Below are 16,488 nucleotides of genomic sequence, written 5' to 3'. Positions count from 1 at the left end.
AGTAAAAAACAAATGCACTTATGAAGTCCACCCGAAGCAACGGTTGACCCAAGTCAACCATTGATTGCTTAGAAATAGGGTAATAATCCATATAGTTGGTCTTAGATAATCTGGGGAGTGTGAGAAGCCTTTCCAGACCACAGATATGGATATTTCCCTAAGAATAGTTATCCCATCCTTACTGTTATTCGTGCTTTTCATCGTAGACCTTGGAGAAGGCCACAATAGTTGTCCCGAATTACGGTGTGGAAACGGTCCACCCATCCGATTTCCTTTCCGACTCAAAGACAGGCAGCCAGACCAGCACTCTGGCTATCCTGGCTTTGATCTCTACTGCTCTCATAATAATGATACGGTGCTTGAGCTGCCTACTTCAGTAAAAGCCTTTGTTAAAAAAATTTATTACAAATCTCAGTTAATTGAAGTAACTGACTCAGATAATTGCTTTCCACGGAAAATTCTGAGACTCAATTTATCTTCCTCTCCTTTCCAATTCAAAAATTCTCTTTATGACTTTTCCCTTTTCAGTTGTAAGCCAGATACAGAATCTTCATATCAGGTCCCTTGTCTTAATAGCGCTTCAACCTCAGTTCTTGTTTTTACTTCGTATGATGACATCGACGACTTGCCCATATTATCGTGTACAAAGATGTATACCGTTTTATCAGTTCCATCTGATATATGGAGTTCTTCTCTTGAATTGACATGGTCCGGACCGAAGTGCGGACACTGTGAAGGGAAAGGCAAGATATGTAGATTCAAGAATAATAGCACTGATTTGAAAACAGAGTGCTTCGACCCCGACAAAGACAAAGGTATTGTATTATTTCTACCCAATTTCCACTTCTATAATCACACAAGTTCTGTTTCATGCCAACATATATTAATTTTATCAAAGCTTAGTTTATAAGTGTTCTGCAACGGTAATTTCCTGTAACAAGTCAAGAAATTTATTTATTTGTTTTATTTTATTTTTTTCAACCAAAGGAACATTATTTTAGATCTAGGCTTGTAAGTTGTGTCCGTATCCAGTCTTGAAGTAATATTTTTCCTTCCATTCAACAGAACATTATTTTAGAAGTGGGCTTGTCTCAAAAGAAAAATTATTAGATACCATTAGCGTAAAGCATAAAGCGATTTAGTGTTTCATTCTTTTACAAAAATTGTGAATTTTATCATGAATTTAATGAGTAAGACTCACTGTTACACGGTATAGAAAAGAGTTTAAATTGTACTTCCATAGTAATAGTACTAAATAATTATGCATGTGTGTGTATGTCTTTTCTCCAAAATAATAATAATAATAATAATAATAATAATAATTACGCATGTCTCAAAAGCCCTTGAATAGGCAGGTAGCTCATTAGTTGAAACTAAACCTTGCAATATCAATATAAACTTTACCTAAAAAGATTAGCATAAGTGTGGTAATTGATTAATTGAGGAAAACCATTGCTTAGCACATTAAACATCTTAAAACTCTAAAACAGAACAAAAATATTGAATGCAACACTACCTTGCTAATAAATGTAATTATTCAACATCTTAGGGGTACAATGACTTGCATCTTAGGAGTACAATGACTTGATACTTCCCCATCACATAATAACTTATTCTAATAATTAAAGTCATGGTGGAATCCACTATTTATGTAAGAGAAAGGACTATCATGTTTATGTACACATGAATTATCTAAATATTGTTCGACTAATAGTGATAAACTTTTACACAATTATCTTTTGTTTTCTGATAAGTGTAATTAGAAGCTGATTGTGTTAAAATATTTTACAGGTAGATCAAGAAAAATAATGACCACTGGTGAGTTTTTCGTTGGCCATTTGAAAATTCAATGTAAATTACCTTTTGTTTTCTTGACTCATGAATATTTAATATGCAGTTTCCATCTTGGGATCATTTCTTTTGACACTAGTAGTCTATGCACTCTACCGTGTCTATAGCTATGACAAAACAGAAAAAGAAAATCAAGCTAGGATTGAAACTTTTTTGGAGGATTACAAAGCTCTCAAGCCCACAAGGTACTCATATAACGATGTTAAAAGAATTACAAATCAATTTACTGAGAAATTAGGACAAGGAGCCTATGGAACAGTGTTCAAAGGAAAGTTTTCGAATGAAATCCATGTAGCCGTGAAGATCTTGAACAGTTCCAAGGGAAATGGGGAAGAATTTATAAATGAAGTGGGAACAATGGGTAGAATCCACCATGTTAATGTGGTTCGCTTGGTTGGCTTTTGTGCTGATGGATTTAGAAGAGCTCTAGTTTATGAGTTCTTACCAAATGATTCACTAGAGAAGTTCATTTCCTCAGTAGATTCTAACCGTTTCCTTGGTTGGGAAAAGTTACAAGACATTGCTCTTGGCATAGCAAAAGGAATTGAATATCTTCACCAAGGATGTGATCAACGAATCCTCCATTTTGATATTAAACCTCATAATATTTTGCTAGACCAAAATTTCAATCCAAAAATTTCTGATTTTGGTTTGGCCAAGTTGTGTGCTAAGGATCAAAGTGCAGTGTCCATGACCACAGCTAGGGGGACCATGGGTTACATTGCACCTGAAGTGTTCTCTAGGAACTTTGGGAGCGTGTCTTACAAATCAGATGTTTATAGTTTTGGAATATTGTTGCTTGAAATGGTTGGAGGTAGGAAAAATGTTGATGTAACTGTGGAGAACACTAGCCAAATATATTTCCCAGAATGGATCTACAATTTGTTAGAGCAAAAAGAAGACCTACGAGTCTATGTTGAGGATAATGAAGATGCTAAAATTGCAAAGAATCTTGCAATTGTGGGACTTTGGTGCATTCAGTGGCACCCAGTGGATCGTCCTTCTATGAAAGTTGTGGTCCAAATGTTGGAGGGAGAAGGAGATAAGTTAACCATGCCCCCTAATCCATTTGCGTCTACAAACCCCACGAGAATCAATGTAAGTATGCCTGCAAGGCGTCTAAACCACGAGTTAGAAGTCATCCTAGAATCAGAGTAAGTATATAAAGTAGGAGTCCTTAACAATCATAAAAGTTGCAATCATGTTGTACTCAAGGATTGAAATTATTTATCATGTGGTCAATGTAGGGACTTCGAATTTTTTTATATGAAGTACGAGGAAGATAATGCTCATAAAAATCTCTTAATTTCTTGTTGAGGTAGGAAAGAATATAAGGTTTATTTTTTATGTTTATTAAATTTTTATATTTTATTTTTATAATTTTCACAATTTTTTTAGAATAAGGCTTTATTTCCTTATTTTAGAGACTTTTAAAGAGTATTTTAGTTAAAATTGAGCCTTTATATGGAATGGTATAAATTAAGATTTGTTTTAGAAAAAAAAAAAAAAGTTGGGCAAAACTTCTTATTTCTAGCCTAATTTTGTGCAATGAAGTATCCTAGATGCTCTAGGACTTCATTGGTGATTTCTGATTTAATTTAGTGGTTGTAGCCTTCAGGCATTCATACTATTTAGTAATAAAAAATTTCAAAGAGTGTTTACTGTTTTTTTCTGATGGATGCTAGAGGACTCTTTGCTCACTCCATGAAATTTGCTTGTAATCAAATTAAATTCTTAATGTATATTATTTGATGTAAAATGAGTTAAATTTTGTTAAGAAGAAGCCTACTCAAACCCTGTGCCAAACAACACATGTCACCTTCACAAAGTAACCCTGTTTATGTACAACACCCACCGCCAAAAAAATAAAAGGTATTTTTCAAGGGTCAAAACCCTTGAAAAACGTATGAAAAACTCTCGAAATTTTTTTTTTATTTTTTAGAGCCTGGGGAACCTTGATGACCTTTGAAATATATACACCATTGAAAATGAAATTTCAAAAGCCTTCACAAACCTCAAAACAAGTGTTTTATCTTTATTAATGATCGCCAACCCTTGGAAAAGGTAAAAATGACTAAAGGTCCAAAAATTTGAAATTACAACCCTAGATAAATGAGGTTGTTAAAGGGTCTCCCAACCCTCGAAATAAGGTTTTTTCTCTTTTTTCGCTTAAAATTTTTCTTTTTTAAAAAGAACCACAACCATGCACATATACTTTAAAGAACTACATATTACAAAACACAATATTATGGGCCTATTCGGTAAGGAAACTTGAAAACTGTTTTGGGTTGATTAAATGCCAAATACGTGGGCCCCACTTTTAAGTTATGTGTTTGGCAAGGGTACTCAAATGAGGTTTTTTAGATAACAGTTCTCAGTTTAGGTGATTGAAAACATGTATTTTGAGAACTCTTGAAGAGTAGTTTTTAGTATTCAAATATAATCGGGTCCAAATCTCCTTCAATATGCGCTGCAAGTCTTCAACCACACGTACATCAAATTAAAAGACCACATATTACAAACTCCACAATAGTTCTAAAATTATAATAGGATAACTGGGATACAACAAAAGTTCACATATCCTCGCATGCCTCAAGGTAGTACCTGCCATTAAAGAGGGAAAAAATCAATAACTTTACCATTATGATATCTCCTAGTTTTGAAAAGCCACATCAAAAAGTTATTTATTTAACTAACTTTGCAATTACTAAACATTTTTTTTTGAAATATATATATATATATATTTCAAGCGTGTTTTAACTTATTCTAAGGGAATTAATAACATTTGAGATAAAATTGAGTAATTTAACCACACAACTTTGTAGTTTACTAGCTATTTGCTACGTTAATATTGAATTGGGTTATCCAACCTGATCCAACCCACAACCTAACTGCAAATTAGATCAGTCTGATCTAGAGAACAAAATGAACCAAACTGGATAGTTCAATGACCAGGAGTTGATTTTGATCATTTACCTTGACTTCAAGGGTTGATTTTTTCAATTCAACTAATTTTTACACAATAATTTGTGTTGATTCTATTTTTATAGTCTAGTAGTTCATATTTTGTGTCTAAATGCTTCATAATAAGATTTCTCGCTCTATCCATGTTACCTTAGATTGCAGCAACGATTCAAGTAATAATGTCGAATTGCAATATTTGGATTTCAAAGAAGATAAGATGCATAGGAAAGAAGATTTATGTTCTAGTTGACCAAGACTAGTAAATGTTCAAAATCAAGATATACAATCTGGCATCTCATTCGCACTAATAACCAAAACAAAATGGTAGGAAAAGGCGTAACTAAGAGTAGGACAAATGATGTATAAACTGGTCTTAGTTTATGTCCAAGTCCAACTACGAAGATGATGAGAAGTTTCACTAGCTAGTTGATTGAAGAAGATATTATCTTTAGTGACAGCAATGATAAAAAGGAAAAAAAAATCAGTACCGGCCACTTGTTTTGTCCAAGTCCAATAATTAATTTATGCACACACACACAAAAGACAAATTGATTAGAAAGGACAAACAGGGGAGAATGATTATTTGTTGAGTATAAAAATCAGTACCGGCCACTTTGTCATGTTCAACCAATTTCATACCTGCTCTTTTTTTTCTTTTTCTTTTTTTGAGAGAGATACCTGCTCTTTTTGAACATGAATTTGTTGACTATTTGAAAAGCTCAATTTGTATGATAAAGTGGGCACTGTGCTATTCCCCTAAAAATGCGCTAAAAAATTCTCACCAATATTTGTGTGATGTTCCATGCACCTTCCTATCAAATTGAAGCCATAAGTCAACAAATACGACTTTTGCAAGCAGTGTAATTCTTATCTTTCTTGTTTTCACATTTGAGATTCTTTTTTTTTTTTTTTTTTAATGTAATTGTCTAATGGAGATTCATGTTTTACTTTACCTCCTAAACTGATAATTACTTGATTATTTTGACACAGTACTATTGCTTTTGCGAAAAGTTCCCCCCACTACAATATAGAATCCAAAGAGAAATAATAATGAAACTTCTATGAACTTGTTAAATTGAGGGGGCACTTTTGCATCAACATGACCCACCGTCACCAACCAAAACTAAACACAGTTATGGTCCATGGAAATTTCATGGAAGTCTCTTTATAATTATGTGGCAGCTCTTCACTTGGTTTAGCTTGCATGTTATGCACACAAAAACAAGACACAAGCGGTATCTCTGTTTAGTAGCTAAATTCCACGTAGCTACACTTGCATCACAAATTCACATTAATCCATTAACACTTTGTTTGAAAGTTCTCAAAAAAAAAGAGTGAAATAAATTAGAATGAGTAAATCATAAAAGAGCGAAAGAGAAAGGAATAAAATGGAATGTATTTAAGTAATGGAATCTAATGAGAAATAATAAGAAAACTTGTACCAAAATCGTTTTTTAAAGGAGATGCTTCCAAATTAATCCTACAACAATAAACCTATGCTCTAATACCAATTGAAAAATCGCGTTATAGGAGATGCTTCCATATTAATCTAAAACAATGAACCTATGTTTTGATACCAATTGAAAAATTGCTATTTAGACCCCTAATTTGTCATCAATCTTGGCACTAGATACTTTTTTCAATTTGGCATTACATTCAACTAGTTCTTCTTCCAAGTTCTTGACCTTAAACCTATGGAAGAAATTCTCACACTTTACTTCATCTATTACATTCAACTATTTGTAATCTTGGCAATAGTTCTTTTTACATTCAACTATTTGTAATGTTGGCAAATTTCCATGTCAAAAATCAAAATGCTTTCAGTGTAATTGCAAGTTTCCATATATTTCAATTTCATTTAAATTGTAATTGCATTGAGTCATTGAAGTTCAAGTTTAGAAGAAAGAGTACAAGTGCTGCAGAAGGATTCTTGATTGAGCAAGATTCATCATGTTAGGCGAAATTATGTGTGAGACAACAAAATTTGGGTTTTTTTTTTTTTTTTTTTTTTTTTTTTACGCAAAATAGTTTCCTTGAAATCTGTTTAACACTCGATCGAGCAAGTTTGCCCAAGAAAATTAGTTTTTTATTTTTATTTTTTTTAACTTATAATTGAATAACAAACTCCTTTGAGTAGGACAGTTATCAATTTTAATTTTTAAGAAATAGTATTTAACATGCCTCAAAGTTACATTATTTTTCATATAATTATCAATTTTATTAAGACTCACACATAGAGAGCTTTGAGAGAGAATCTCTATATGCAATTGTATATCAAAATCTGAATGTAAAATACATAGCCTCTGGTGTTTATATATAGAATCAAAGGAGAACGAGAAAATAGGAAAAGACCTAACTAACTATTACACGTGTGCTAACTCCACATTATAAGCTTAAGTAAAACACATGTCGTTTAGCTACTACAATCATAAACTACAAGTAGCTTAGCCAGTTGAATAAATACTGCTACTTTATCAACTATAGCTCTGCTATTCCATCCATCTGCAACAAATTTCCTTAAAAATACTGTGAGCTATATTCCCAATTATATGAATTTGCAAAGAAAAACTCGCTTTGGACTAGAGCCACAAATACGTTGTAACTTAAAATGTTACGAAATCCCATGATATGCACAACATTGACTAGAACTTTATGGAGTCCATGATAAGTTAAAGTATGTCGATGCAACGAGGAACACTTTGTCCACCTTGTCATGCTCAATCAATTTCTTTGGAAAAAACTTTTCCAGCAACCTCAATTGACTTTGCTAACTTTTAGGCAATTTTCCAACAAGCTCATTTAATGAGCTAAGCCAAAATGTGGGCTGGACCCACGTGGTGCAATGCACCCAACAAGAACCATTATAGTCTCGGAGAACCAACCTTATTCCCGCTACGTTGATGTCACTAAAAATAGCCCCGTAAAAGTCAACTTCGTAGATTGGATTGTTTGGAGGGTGCCACCGATTGTACTCTGTATGGGAACAGAAGGGGTGGTGGTTCTTGAATTTCTTTAAATATCAATAAGTTATGATGTAATTTCGTTTTTTTTTTTTTTTTTTAGCATTCTCATTAAGAAAAGTATTGGAAGTTGTTCAATTATGAGGCACAGGAAGAGGTTTTTTTTTTTTTTTTTGGAGCTTATATTTGACTTCTTTATATATCATACGATAACTCATTGAAAGAAATCTAGAATATTTTTAGTTTCAAAACTTATACTACAAACAAAAAAGTATATATTTGTATATTACCACTTTCTATTCAACACATTTTTACTACTTATTTTCGGCCGACCAATCTTGATTTCGCTGAACTGAAAAGACTTGTACAGTGGCAATTTTCATCTGACTTCCTGCATCCTTGATTACATGAAATGGTTACAAATGACATTGAAAATAATTACATTGAAACTTTTGTCATTACAAGTAAACTTTTGTAGAAATTACAACCAAATATATTATGCAATTAGCAACACCTAAAATACCTTTCACTAGTTTCTATGTAAATCAACCAACAAATCACATTGTTTGCATTTGAAATTGAGCTGATTGACTTGATTCTCCTGATTGAATTGATGAGCAAGTTGGATTTAAGTTATCTCTTACATCCTCTAGTGATAATAAGATAGGTTTGGAAGGTATTTGTAAGCATTCTTCTCCTTCAAGCATTTTTACAACTTTGTTCATTGAAGGACGATCACTAGGCTTCATTTGTATGCACCATAATGCAACCAAAATCATCTTCTTAATTGTTTTTTTCTCCTCCGCTGTGGCATCTTCCATTACTATCTCATTTCCTTTGCTAACTTGTTCGTAAACCCAAGTTGGAAAGTAAATTTGGCTTGAATGGTCTGCAAATTCATTAAAGTTCTTTCTTCTATTCGCCATTTCCAACAATAACATGCCGAAACTATAAACATCAGCTTTATAGGAGACACCTCCAATGTTTTTATAGAACAACTCTGGAGCTATATATCCTAATGTTCCTCTTGCAGCAGTTAAAGCCACTATGCTATCATCTACAGGATAAAGTTTTGCAAGCCCGAAATCAGAAACTTTTGGGGTGAAGTTCTCATCAAGAAGAATGTTATGAGGCTTGATATCAAAATGCAGAATTTGCATGTCACATCCTCGATGTAGATATTCAATCCCACGAGCCACTCCAAGAGAAATCTTGTATGTTTTCTCAATACTTAAAGAGATACTTCCATCTTGAGAAAAAATGTATTTGTCAAGAGAACCATTAGGCATGAATTCATATATAAGGGCGCGCCTTGGTCCCTCAGCACAAAAGCCAATGAGTTGAACTACATTAGCGTGGTGAATCCTGCCAATGGTCGCAACTTCACTGATAAAGTCTTGGCCATTGGCTTTGGACATACCCAACACCTTTATAGCTACAAGTTGGCCACTTTGAAGCTTTCCTTTAAATACAGAGCCATAGCCTCCTTCTCCCAATTTCTCCATGAAACCTTTGGTGATCTTCCTAATTTCTGGGTAAGAGTACCTTATTGACATGAGGTTATTTTGACTTTGCAGAAATTCTTCAACAACATTATACATTGATAAATGCCTCCTACGGCACTTATATGTCAAAAAGGCAACCACACATGGAGCTCCCAAGAACATTTTTGCTGCAACGTGTATTAATACTGTACATGCACATCACCGAAATAATTATGAGAAAACAAATTTGTTGTTGCACTGGTGCTAGCTTTTTTAATTTTTAGGTGAAAATATGGTTAAACTTACAACTAAGTGCCTTCCTAATCCTAGTAAAGTAATTAAGCACAAAATATGGGTTTTCCTTTTAAATGTCACTAATATTTACATCTTAATTGTTTGCATATAAACTATTTTCATGCACTATCTTAAGAACTGATTTGCAAAAAAATGTTGAAGAAGATCAAAGGAGAGATTCAGGTTCTTACCGATGTTTAGAGATAAGTAACTATAATCTGCAACAACAAAAAAGTTGAAATTACTCTTTGCTAACAAAAGATGAATTACTAATTAGTGAAACGAGTGACTGGAATAACTTGAAATCTCCAGGGACTAAGGCTTAATAAAAATCATCTATAACTTGTTCAAACATCCTCACCATTTTGGTAGAGTATCATGGACCAAACTGATCAATAGCCTTTATCGCTACCTTTCTAGTCATGCATCTTTTTTAATCTTCAGGTTGCATTACTCAGGCAATGCTCTGGTCGATCAGTGGTTTTTATTTACTTCCGATAGAGCTAGAACTTTGAGTTAGGAGGAGCTGCTTTACTATTGGCTGTGTGCAGTAATTTTAACCTTTAACTCTGCTACTATTTAGTTGCTGATTTTTTTTTTTTGTGAGTAAGAACAAAATTATCTTTGTTTAGAATTTTTCAAAGGGCAGAGTTCTTTTATTTTGGATAAAACTGGTTAATTAAGCTTAACTTTTTACTTTTACTATTGGTAATTTTTGTTGTTGAGGTTTTTTTTTTTTTTTTTTGGCTTGTATTTTTTGTTTTAGATTTTAGATCTATAATTTTTTTTTTATGGTCACTAAAAGAGGAAAATGCTAGAGTTACAAGCTTTTTTTTATAAATTATTGATGCAATAAATAATTACTGATAAGTAAAAAAATAATGTGAGTGATGGGCCCATATGCAAACCAATAAGAATTTACTACCAAAACAATTTATAGAAATGTTATAAAAGAGTTCGTAAGTATAACATTATTCTTAAAAGAATCAATAATATTTTTTAATTAAGGAAAACAAAACGTAATTTTATAAAATATAATTGCTACAATTAGTACACATATATAATAATATTTTAAAAAATAAAAATAAAATTGGGGAGCCCATTGCCCCCTAATCCAATGGTAGCTCCATCCCTGATCAATGGGTTCTTTGTAATACAATAGCTTAATAATAAAATTTTATCCATCAAGAGTTTTCTATTGTGGACATAATTAGTTGTCAAACTGAACTGCATTTACTTCTCTCACTTTCTCTTGCTTCCACTTTGTTTCTTTATATTATTTTATGTTTTTCTTTCCATTTTCACACGATTAAAGACCTTCTCAACATGCTTTAGTTAAGCTACAGCTAAGGCTGAAGAATTTGCCTATCGAGTCAAGTAAGCGAGATTTTAATTAGGTTATAATAGAGTAAATGTTTGGAGTCTTCACGCATGCATTTTGCTTAGAATACTAATCCCTTTTTTAATAACAGAAATATTGAGGATGGGAAATTTTTTAATTAAAAGAAGAATGTAATTTCATAAGAAATTCGATAATTATTTTTACTTTTCATTTCCTTAAATCCAAAAGATTGTGACCTACCAATTGCCCAAGAGCATGCATGGTTATTTCTCTGCTTGTGTTATCATCACATCAGACACAATTACTCATGCAATTCTATTTCATTGTCGGTTTTGTATATCTTTATCCTTCAAACATTTTTTTTTTTTAATATTACCAAAAAAAAAAAAGACAACAACAACAACTTTTATGAGATAGAAAGCTGACCTATATATAAATCATTTTTAAATGGGCGCCCAAGAGTCTGCCTTCCTGCTTTTCACAAAGAAGAGAATAACATCAGCGTTTGGAACTTCACAATTAATTTTTTCATTATACAAAAACTACAACAAATATTTCTTAGCATGTCTATTACATTTTAATGGATGGAAAATGCACCAAGACGCTTTCTTCTTAAGAAATTTGATAATTTTTACTCTCCATTCCAGAAGCCTAAAAGATTGAGATCAACCAATCCTAATTACATGGTTATTCCTCTACTTTTGTCTTAGCACATCAGAGCATTTTAGTATCTGGTGTGCTAAAACAAACCAAATGCTATTTTAGGCTTTTTAACACACCATATACTAAAAAGAGGCCTCCATTTAGCGTGCTAAGTCGATATTTCTTTAATCATTTCACTCTCTTGGCTGGTTTATATTATTTTAATAGGTTGAATGAAAAATTAAGAGATGCATGAGACGTGAGGTAAATTATGAAATAGTGTGGTAGTAGTAAACGGTAAAAGTAGTACTTTTGGTGTTTTAAAGTGACTGGAGGCACAATTATTCATGCTTTCATTCATTGTCCATTCTATATTAAAATTTATTACTATCACTCAAACTTTTTTGAGTTAGAAACTGTTTAGCAAAAAGAAGAGAGAGATTGAAACAGAAACCTCACCTGTGAATAAATTATATAGACTTACACACCATCCTGCTTTTTAGACAAAAGAAAAGAATAACATCAGTTGGAACATCAAAATTAACTTAGTCATATCTCTTTCTCTTTGCCTTTCCCTTATGTGTGTGCGTATTTGTTTCTCCAAAAAATTAAAATTTAACTTAGTCACTATACTAAAACTACAATATATATTCCCTAGCATGTCTATTATTGGAATGGAAATTAAGCTATCTTCTTCAGAAATTCAATAATTTTTGCTTTTCATTTTCTTTATTCCTCTACCTGTGTCATCATCACTGGTATAATTACTCGTGCAATTGGATTTCATAGTCCATTTATACTATCATGCAAACAAATTTTTTGAGATAGAATACTCACCCGCGAGCAAAGTAAGTAGTGAGTAACCCAATCCTGCTTTTTTGACAATGAAAAGAAAAACATCAGCATTTGGAATCTTAAAATTAAATCTAGTAAATTTCTATAAATATACCCAAGCATGTCTATCATATTGGTATGGATGGGGATGGGGTATGCACCAAGAAGTTTCTTCTTATAGAAATACAATATTGAAACAATAAATGAATGGTTATTGACGGGAGATATGCAAGAGTTCAGAAAAGAAAGAAAGAAATGTGCATGAAGAAAATAATGGTGAACGTGTAAGGTATATAATTAGAGAATGGAAACAGTTAAGGCTTTTCTCGCTTTATTTACCCACCAAGGTCAAAAATATTTGTGACGTCGCATTGAAGATGGTTCGCGTCATCGAGGTAGCAAGAATAGATATCTCCTCTGCAAGAACTTTTACAAATACCTCGGAGCCACGAAATCTCAAAACCATATGCTAATTCATGGTGAACGTCCGTACAGGAGATATTTGGGTCATCGTTATTTACTGGCCACGAAGTAAGAAACATCTTCTCTACTTGGCACGAGTCCTCCACTTGGGATGCGTAGGTTTCACCGACTTTAACATATCTATACCTCCTCTTGGAATCAGATATAGAAGAAGAGTTGTCATTATAATTGCAAGTAAAGTGTCCAAATAGAAAGGAGAATTCACCGGTTTTTCACAACTCATCAAAACCAAACTCCGTGATAGTTCGTGATTCCACCCGGACATCTTCGTACCCCTTTGCTCATACGTGGTATATGTATGCAGATATGGCAAACTGAAATTGTATCGATATAAAGAATAACTCGGAGTGGAGAAGTAATTGTCCTTCTGTATACCTGAGTCCACCAACCGGATTGTGTAGTTTTTGTAATTGATTTCCTGTACGTAGTATTTTCCTTCAAATAAATATAACACTGCTTGATTGTTCTCACAAGACAGTTCATGCGTCTGGTTGCCGCAGGCTTCTGGATCACTCTTCAATCTAAACGGATATCTTATGTTCTGGATGTTGCCGCAGGAAGAAGGGGCACACTGATGTGTATTATTCTCGGTGCTGCAAGTTTTATGGACTAATACAAGAACAGTAAGTACTACCGTGAGTCCGGCAGTGAAGGGTAATCCTCTCACCATTATGAGAGAGCGAGAATTTTCTTCTGGAACAACTAGCACAGTTGTAGACAAAGATGAATTATTTTTCTGGTTTTCAAAGTATTGTCAATAAAATTGAGGAAAGTAATTAAAGAAAAGAAAATGGAGTTTTCTCGCTTTTGCAGAAAGAAACCAAATAAGGTTTGGTGAAAACGGGGACAGTATTATCAACAACACCAATAACGAGTTATCAATGCAAGCACATACATCTTGATTTTATAATTTACAAGTTAATAAATTTAAGGCTAAAATTTAAAGTTGGTTTACCTACAAAAGATAACTAATTATTTAAATCTTCAAAAATAAAACATAGTATATTAGGTAAAGAAAAATAAGTAAATAATTATTATGAACTACATTTTAATCTACTTAATATTAGTTGTACATCTAATAATAAAAATATTTATACTTGAGAATTACACATTAAGCTAGTGAATAATTTCTTTAGTATTTTCAATTACAATATAAAATTTTAATATAATTTTAGTATTCTATCGCTTCAGTCAAAATATATATATATTTAGTATACAATAAAAAGAGGTCAATAAAGAACTAAAATTTTATAATTACGACTATTCTTTTAGTGGCTTAAATATTACCTTCATACTCATAGAACTAAGTTCGAGTACAAATCAAAAGATAATATTTATACTAAATAAGAATTTTACCTTCAATACTAAAGTTTTTTTTTTTAGCAGACTCCAATACTAAAGTTAAAAGAAATAGTTTCTCAAAAAAAAAAAAAAAAAAAAGTTAAAAGAAATAAAAAGAAGAAGGCCCAAAAATTAATAATAAAAAGGTTCATGTGTTAGAAAGGGAGTCAAAGAAAGGGTGCGCGGTTACTTTAGTATATGGTAGGTCAGGCAATGACAAAAAGGAAAAAAAAAAATCATGTCTTATAAGCAATCATGTATCATGTAATTAATTTATGCACACACACAAAAGGTTGATTGGTTAGAAAGGACCTGTACAGTCCAAAATGGTCACCTTGTCATGTCAATTTCAATATGAATTTGTTGACTGTTATTTGTATGATAAAGTGGTTACTGTGCTATTTCCCTAAAATTGCGCTAAAAAGTCTCACCGATATTTATATGAGTATGTGGGTGGCTACGGTGCATGATGTATCCGATTCAAGCCACTAGTCACTTTGTCACGTCCAATCAATTTCAAGATGAATTTATCATACAAATAATAGTATGTGTTTGGGGTTCACGTCTATGTGTACACGTCTCTTCAGTTCATGTTTTTCACTTTTTTTTTTTTTTTTTTTTTTTTTTTTTTTTTTCTGTACGTAAACAGTAACTTCACATGTGTTCACTGTACAATGACAAAAATTACTGTTTATCACTGTAATAGCACTGTTTACAGTACTGTTCACGTACTAAAAAATATTAAAAATAGATCCCACAGTACTATTCATATATTTAAAAATTATTTTGCTACAGTGTTTTCAATTTTCAGTTTCAGCAACAATAAATTCAATCCAAATGAAACATAAATGGTTAAAAAGGCCAAATAGAAACTGTTCATAAACAGCGACACTCTTACCATTATCAGTTGTTCTTTTTTTTTTTCATTTTTTCATTTTTTCATTTTTTTTATTATTATCAGGCTTTCACCTCTTTGGTAGATGAGATAGAATCTAATGGATTGACATTCTCCACTTATAGTATACGAGTCCAACATCTCTGTTGTCCACATAATACGAGTAGTATTTTAGAGTTGGCACATAAATGTGGTTTCGGACAAAAACATCTTTTGGGCCAGGTTCTAGCCCAAGGATTTCTCCGGAGATCCATTAGGCTTGGGCACCAAGAATCTCTTGGTTCAGGATTCGGCTCAGAACTCAAGGGCTCCACTTTATCCCCTCTACTGCTACACAAAAGAAAGCATACAGGAGAAAGAAAATGAATCTTATGTGGAGCAGAGGAAGAAACACTAGAGCATTTGTTCATAGATTGAACAACATCAAAAGCCATACGGGCTCTCTCACCTTGGCCATCAATTTCTTTGAAATAAATTTCAATTCATCTCAAACTATGTTGAGTTGGTTATCCAACCAGAGGATAGCCTAAGAATTCCCAAAAAAAAAAATAGAGGCGATGAATTTCACCATATTCATAGCAATCTATTGTGGTACTATTTGGAAAATAAGGAAAAAGATCTTTTTTTGGTAAAAATCATCAACACTCAACACACCTTATTATCACACTAACTCTTACATGAATATCTGAAATAAAACTAATGTAAACAAAAATTTTGTAAGATTCAATTATAAAATGGTCATTCAATTGGAAAATAAAGTTGTCACTCTAATGTTAAAAATTATTTAATATATTTTTGCTTTTAGAGCTTTGACCATCTAGAGACTGTTGCTAGAAATCTCTTGAAAATGTGTTGATTGTAATGTGCAAAGTTTATTAGATTTGCAGGCACCTATAGAATTCAGTTCCTGTTCAAATCAAATGATGTGACCATGATCTAGATTCAATGGCTCAAACAAGAGAAGAAAAGCAAAATACAATTTGTAACAATTCTTTGTACACGATATAGAATTTGAAAGGAAAAAATTATAGCATATCCCAAAGGATCATAAAATATCCACTGGTTGTAATCGTTGAGGAGTATAGTGACAAATGGGACATTTAGCATTCAAGCAAAGCCATTCATCAATGCATTTAGTATGGAAGCAACCCTAGCATTTAGGTATAATCTTTAATAGTCTCCTTAGCCTGGTATTCAAATAGTCTGTGTATTGGGCAAGTGTTGTCATTGAGCTTGGACAAATGCCAATTCTCACCAAGAACTATTTTTGGGTAAAACTAATGTCGATTCATCGAGGGTCACAATAATTTTGGGCTGTGGGTTGAATTCTGGGATTAAATGGTGTCTTCTAGCATTATAGGAATTGGCCTTGCCACTAAGGCATCAAATTATACTTTT

The 16,488-nt window shown here is 32.5% G+C and overlaps 3 protein-coding genes across 10 annotated transcripts in view; 1 reads left to right on the top strand and 2 right to left on the bottom strand.

Annotated features, from left to right (window-relative positions):
• LOC126698110 (LEAF RUST 10 DISEASE-RESISTANCE LOCUS RECEPTOR-LIKE PROTEIN KINASE-like 1.2) overlaps positions 1-13,708 on the bottom strand; it is a 62,415-nt gene extending 48,707 nt beyond the window's left edge. Inside the window, exon 1 of the mRNA XM_050395128.1 lies at positions 12,981-13,708. Coding sequence (XP_050251085.1) covers positions 12,981-13,524 — 544 coding nt within the window. The 5' untranslated portion in view covers positions 13,525-13,708. The remainder of the gene's footprint in view (positions 1-12,980) is intronic.
• On the top strand, positions 12-3,518 carry LOC126698102 (rust resistance kinase Lr10-like). The gene is made up of 3 exons (XM_050395105.1): positions 12-815; positions 1,792-1,818; positions 1,898-3,518. Exons 1-3 carry the CDS (start codon positions 146-148, stop codon positions 3,007-3,009), a joined length of 1,809 nt encoding a protein of 602 aa, XP_050251062.1. The 5' UTR covers positions 12-145; the 3' UTR covers positions 3,010-3,518.
• On the bottom strand, positions 8,275-12,987 carry LOC126698104 (rust resistance kinase Lr10-like). Of its 8 annotated transcripts, none has more exons than XM_050395118.1 (6): positions 12,715-12,987; positions 12,375-12,410; positions 11,997-12,032; positions 11,322-11,369; positions 9,745-9,771; positions 8,275-9,465 (listed from the first exon to the last, which is right to left on the bottom strand). In XM_050395118.1, exons 1-6 carry the CDS (start codon positions 12,911-12,913, stop codon positions 8,333-8,335), a joined length of 1,479 nt encoding a protein of 492 aa, XP_050251075.1. In that variant the 5' UTR covers positions 12,914-12,987; the 3' UTR covers positions 8,275-8,332. The 8 variants fall into 8 exon arrangements, with proteins under 8 accessions (XP_050251075.1, XP_050251068.1, XP_050251069.1 ...); XM_050395111.1 differs by having other exon boundaries at positions 8,276-9,465; positions 11,322-11,366; positions 12,715-12,982; XM_050395112.1 differs by having other exon boundaries at positions 8,276-9,465; positions 11,997-12,029; positions 12,715-12,982.
• Positions 13,709-16,488: the final 2,780 nt, after the last annotated feature.

Source organism: Quercus robur, chromosome 9 (assembly GCF_932294415.1).
Source record: "Quercus robur chromosome 9, dhQueRobu3.1, whole genome shotgun sequence".
Classification (NCBI taxonomy): domain Eukaryota; kingdom Viridiplantae; phylum Streptophyta; class Magnoliopsida; order Fagales; family Fagaceae; genus Quercus; species Quercus robur.
Note: the sequence above shows the minus strand (reverse complement) of the source record. Positions and strands in the feature narration are given on the sequence as shown.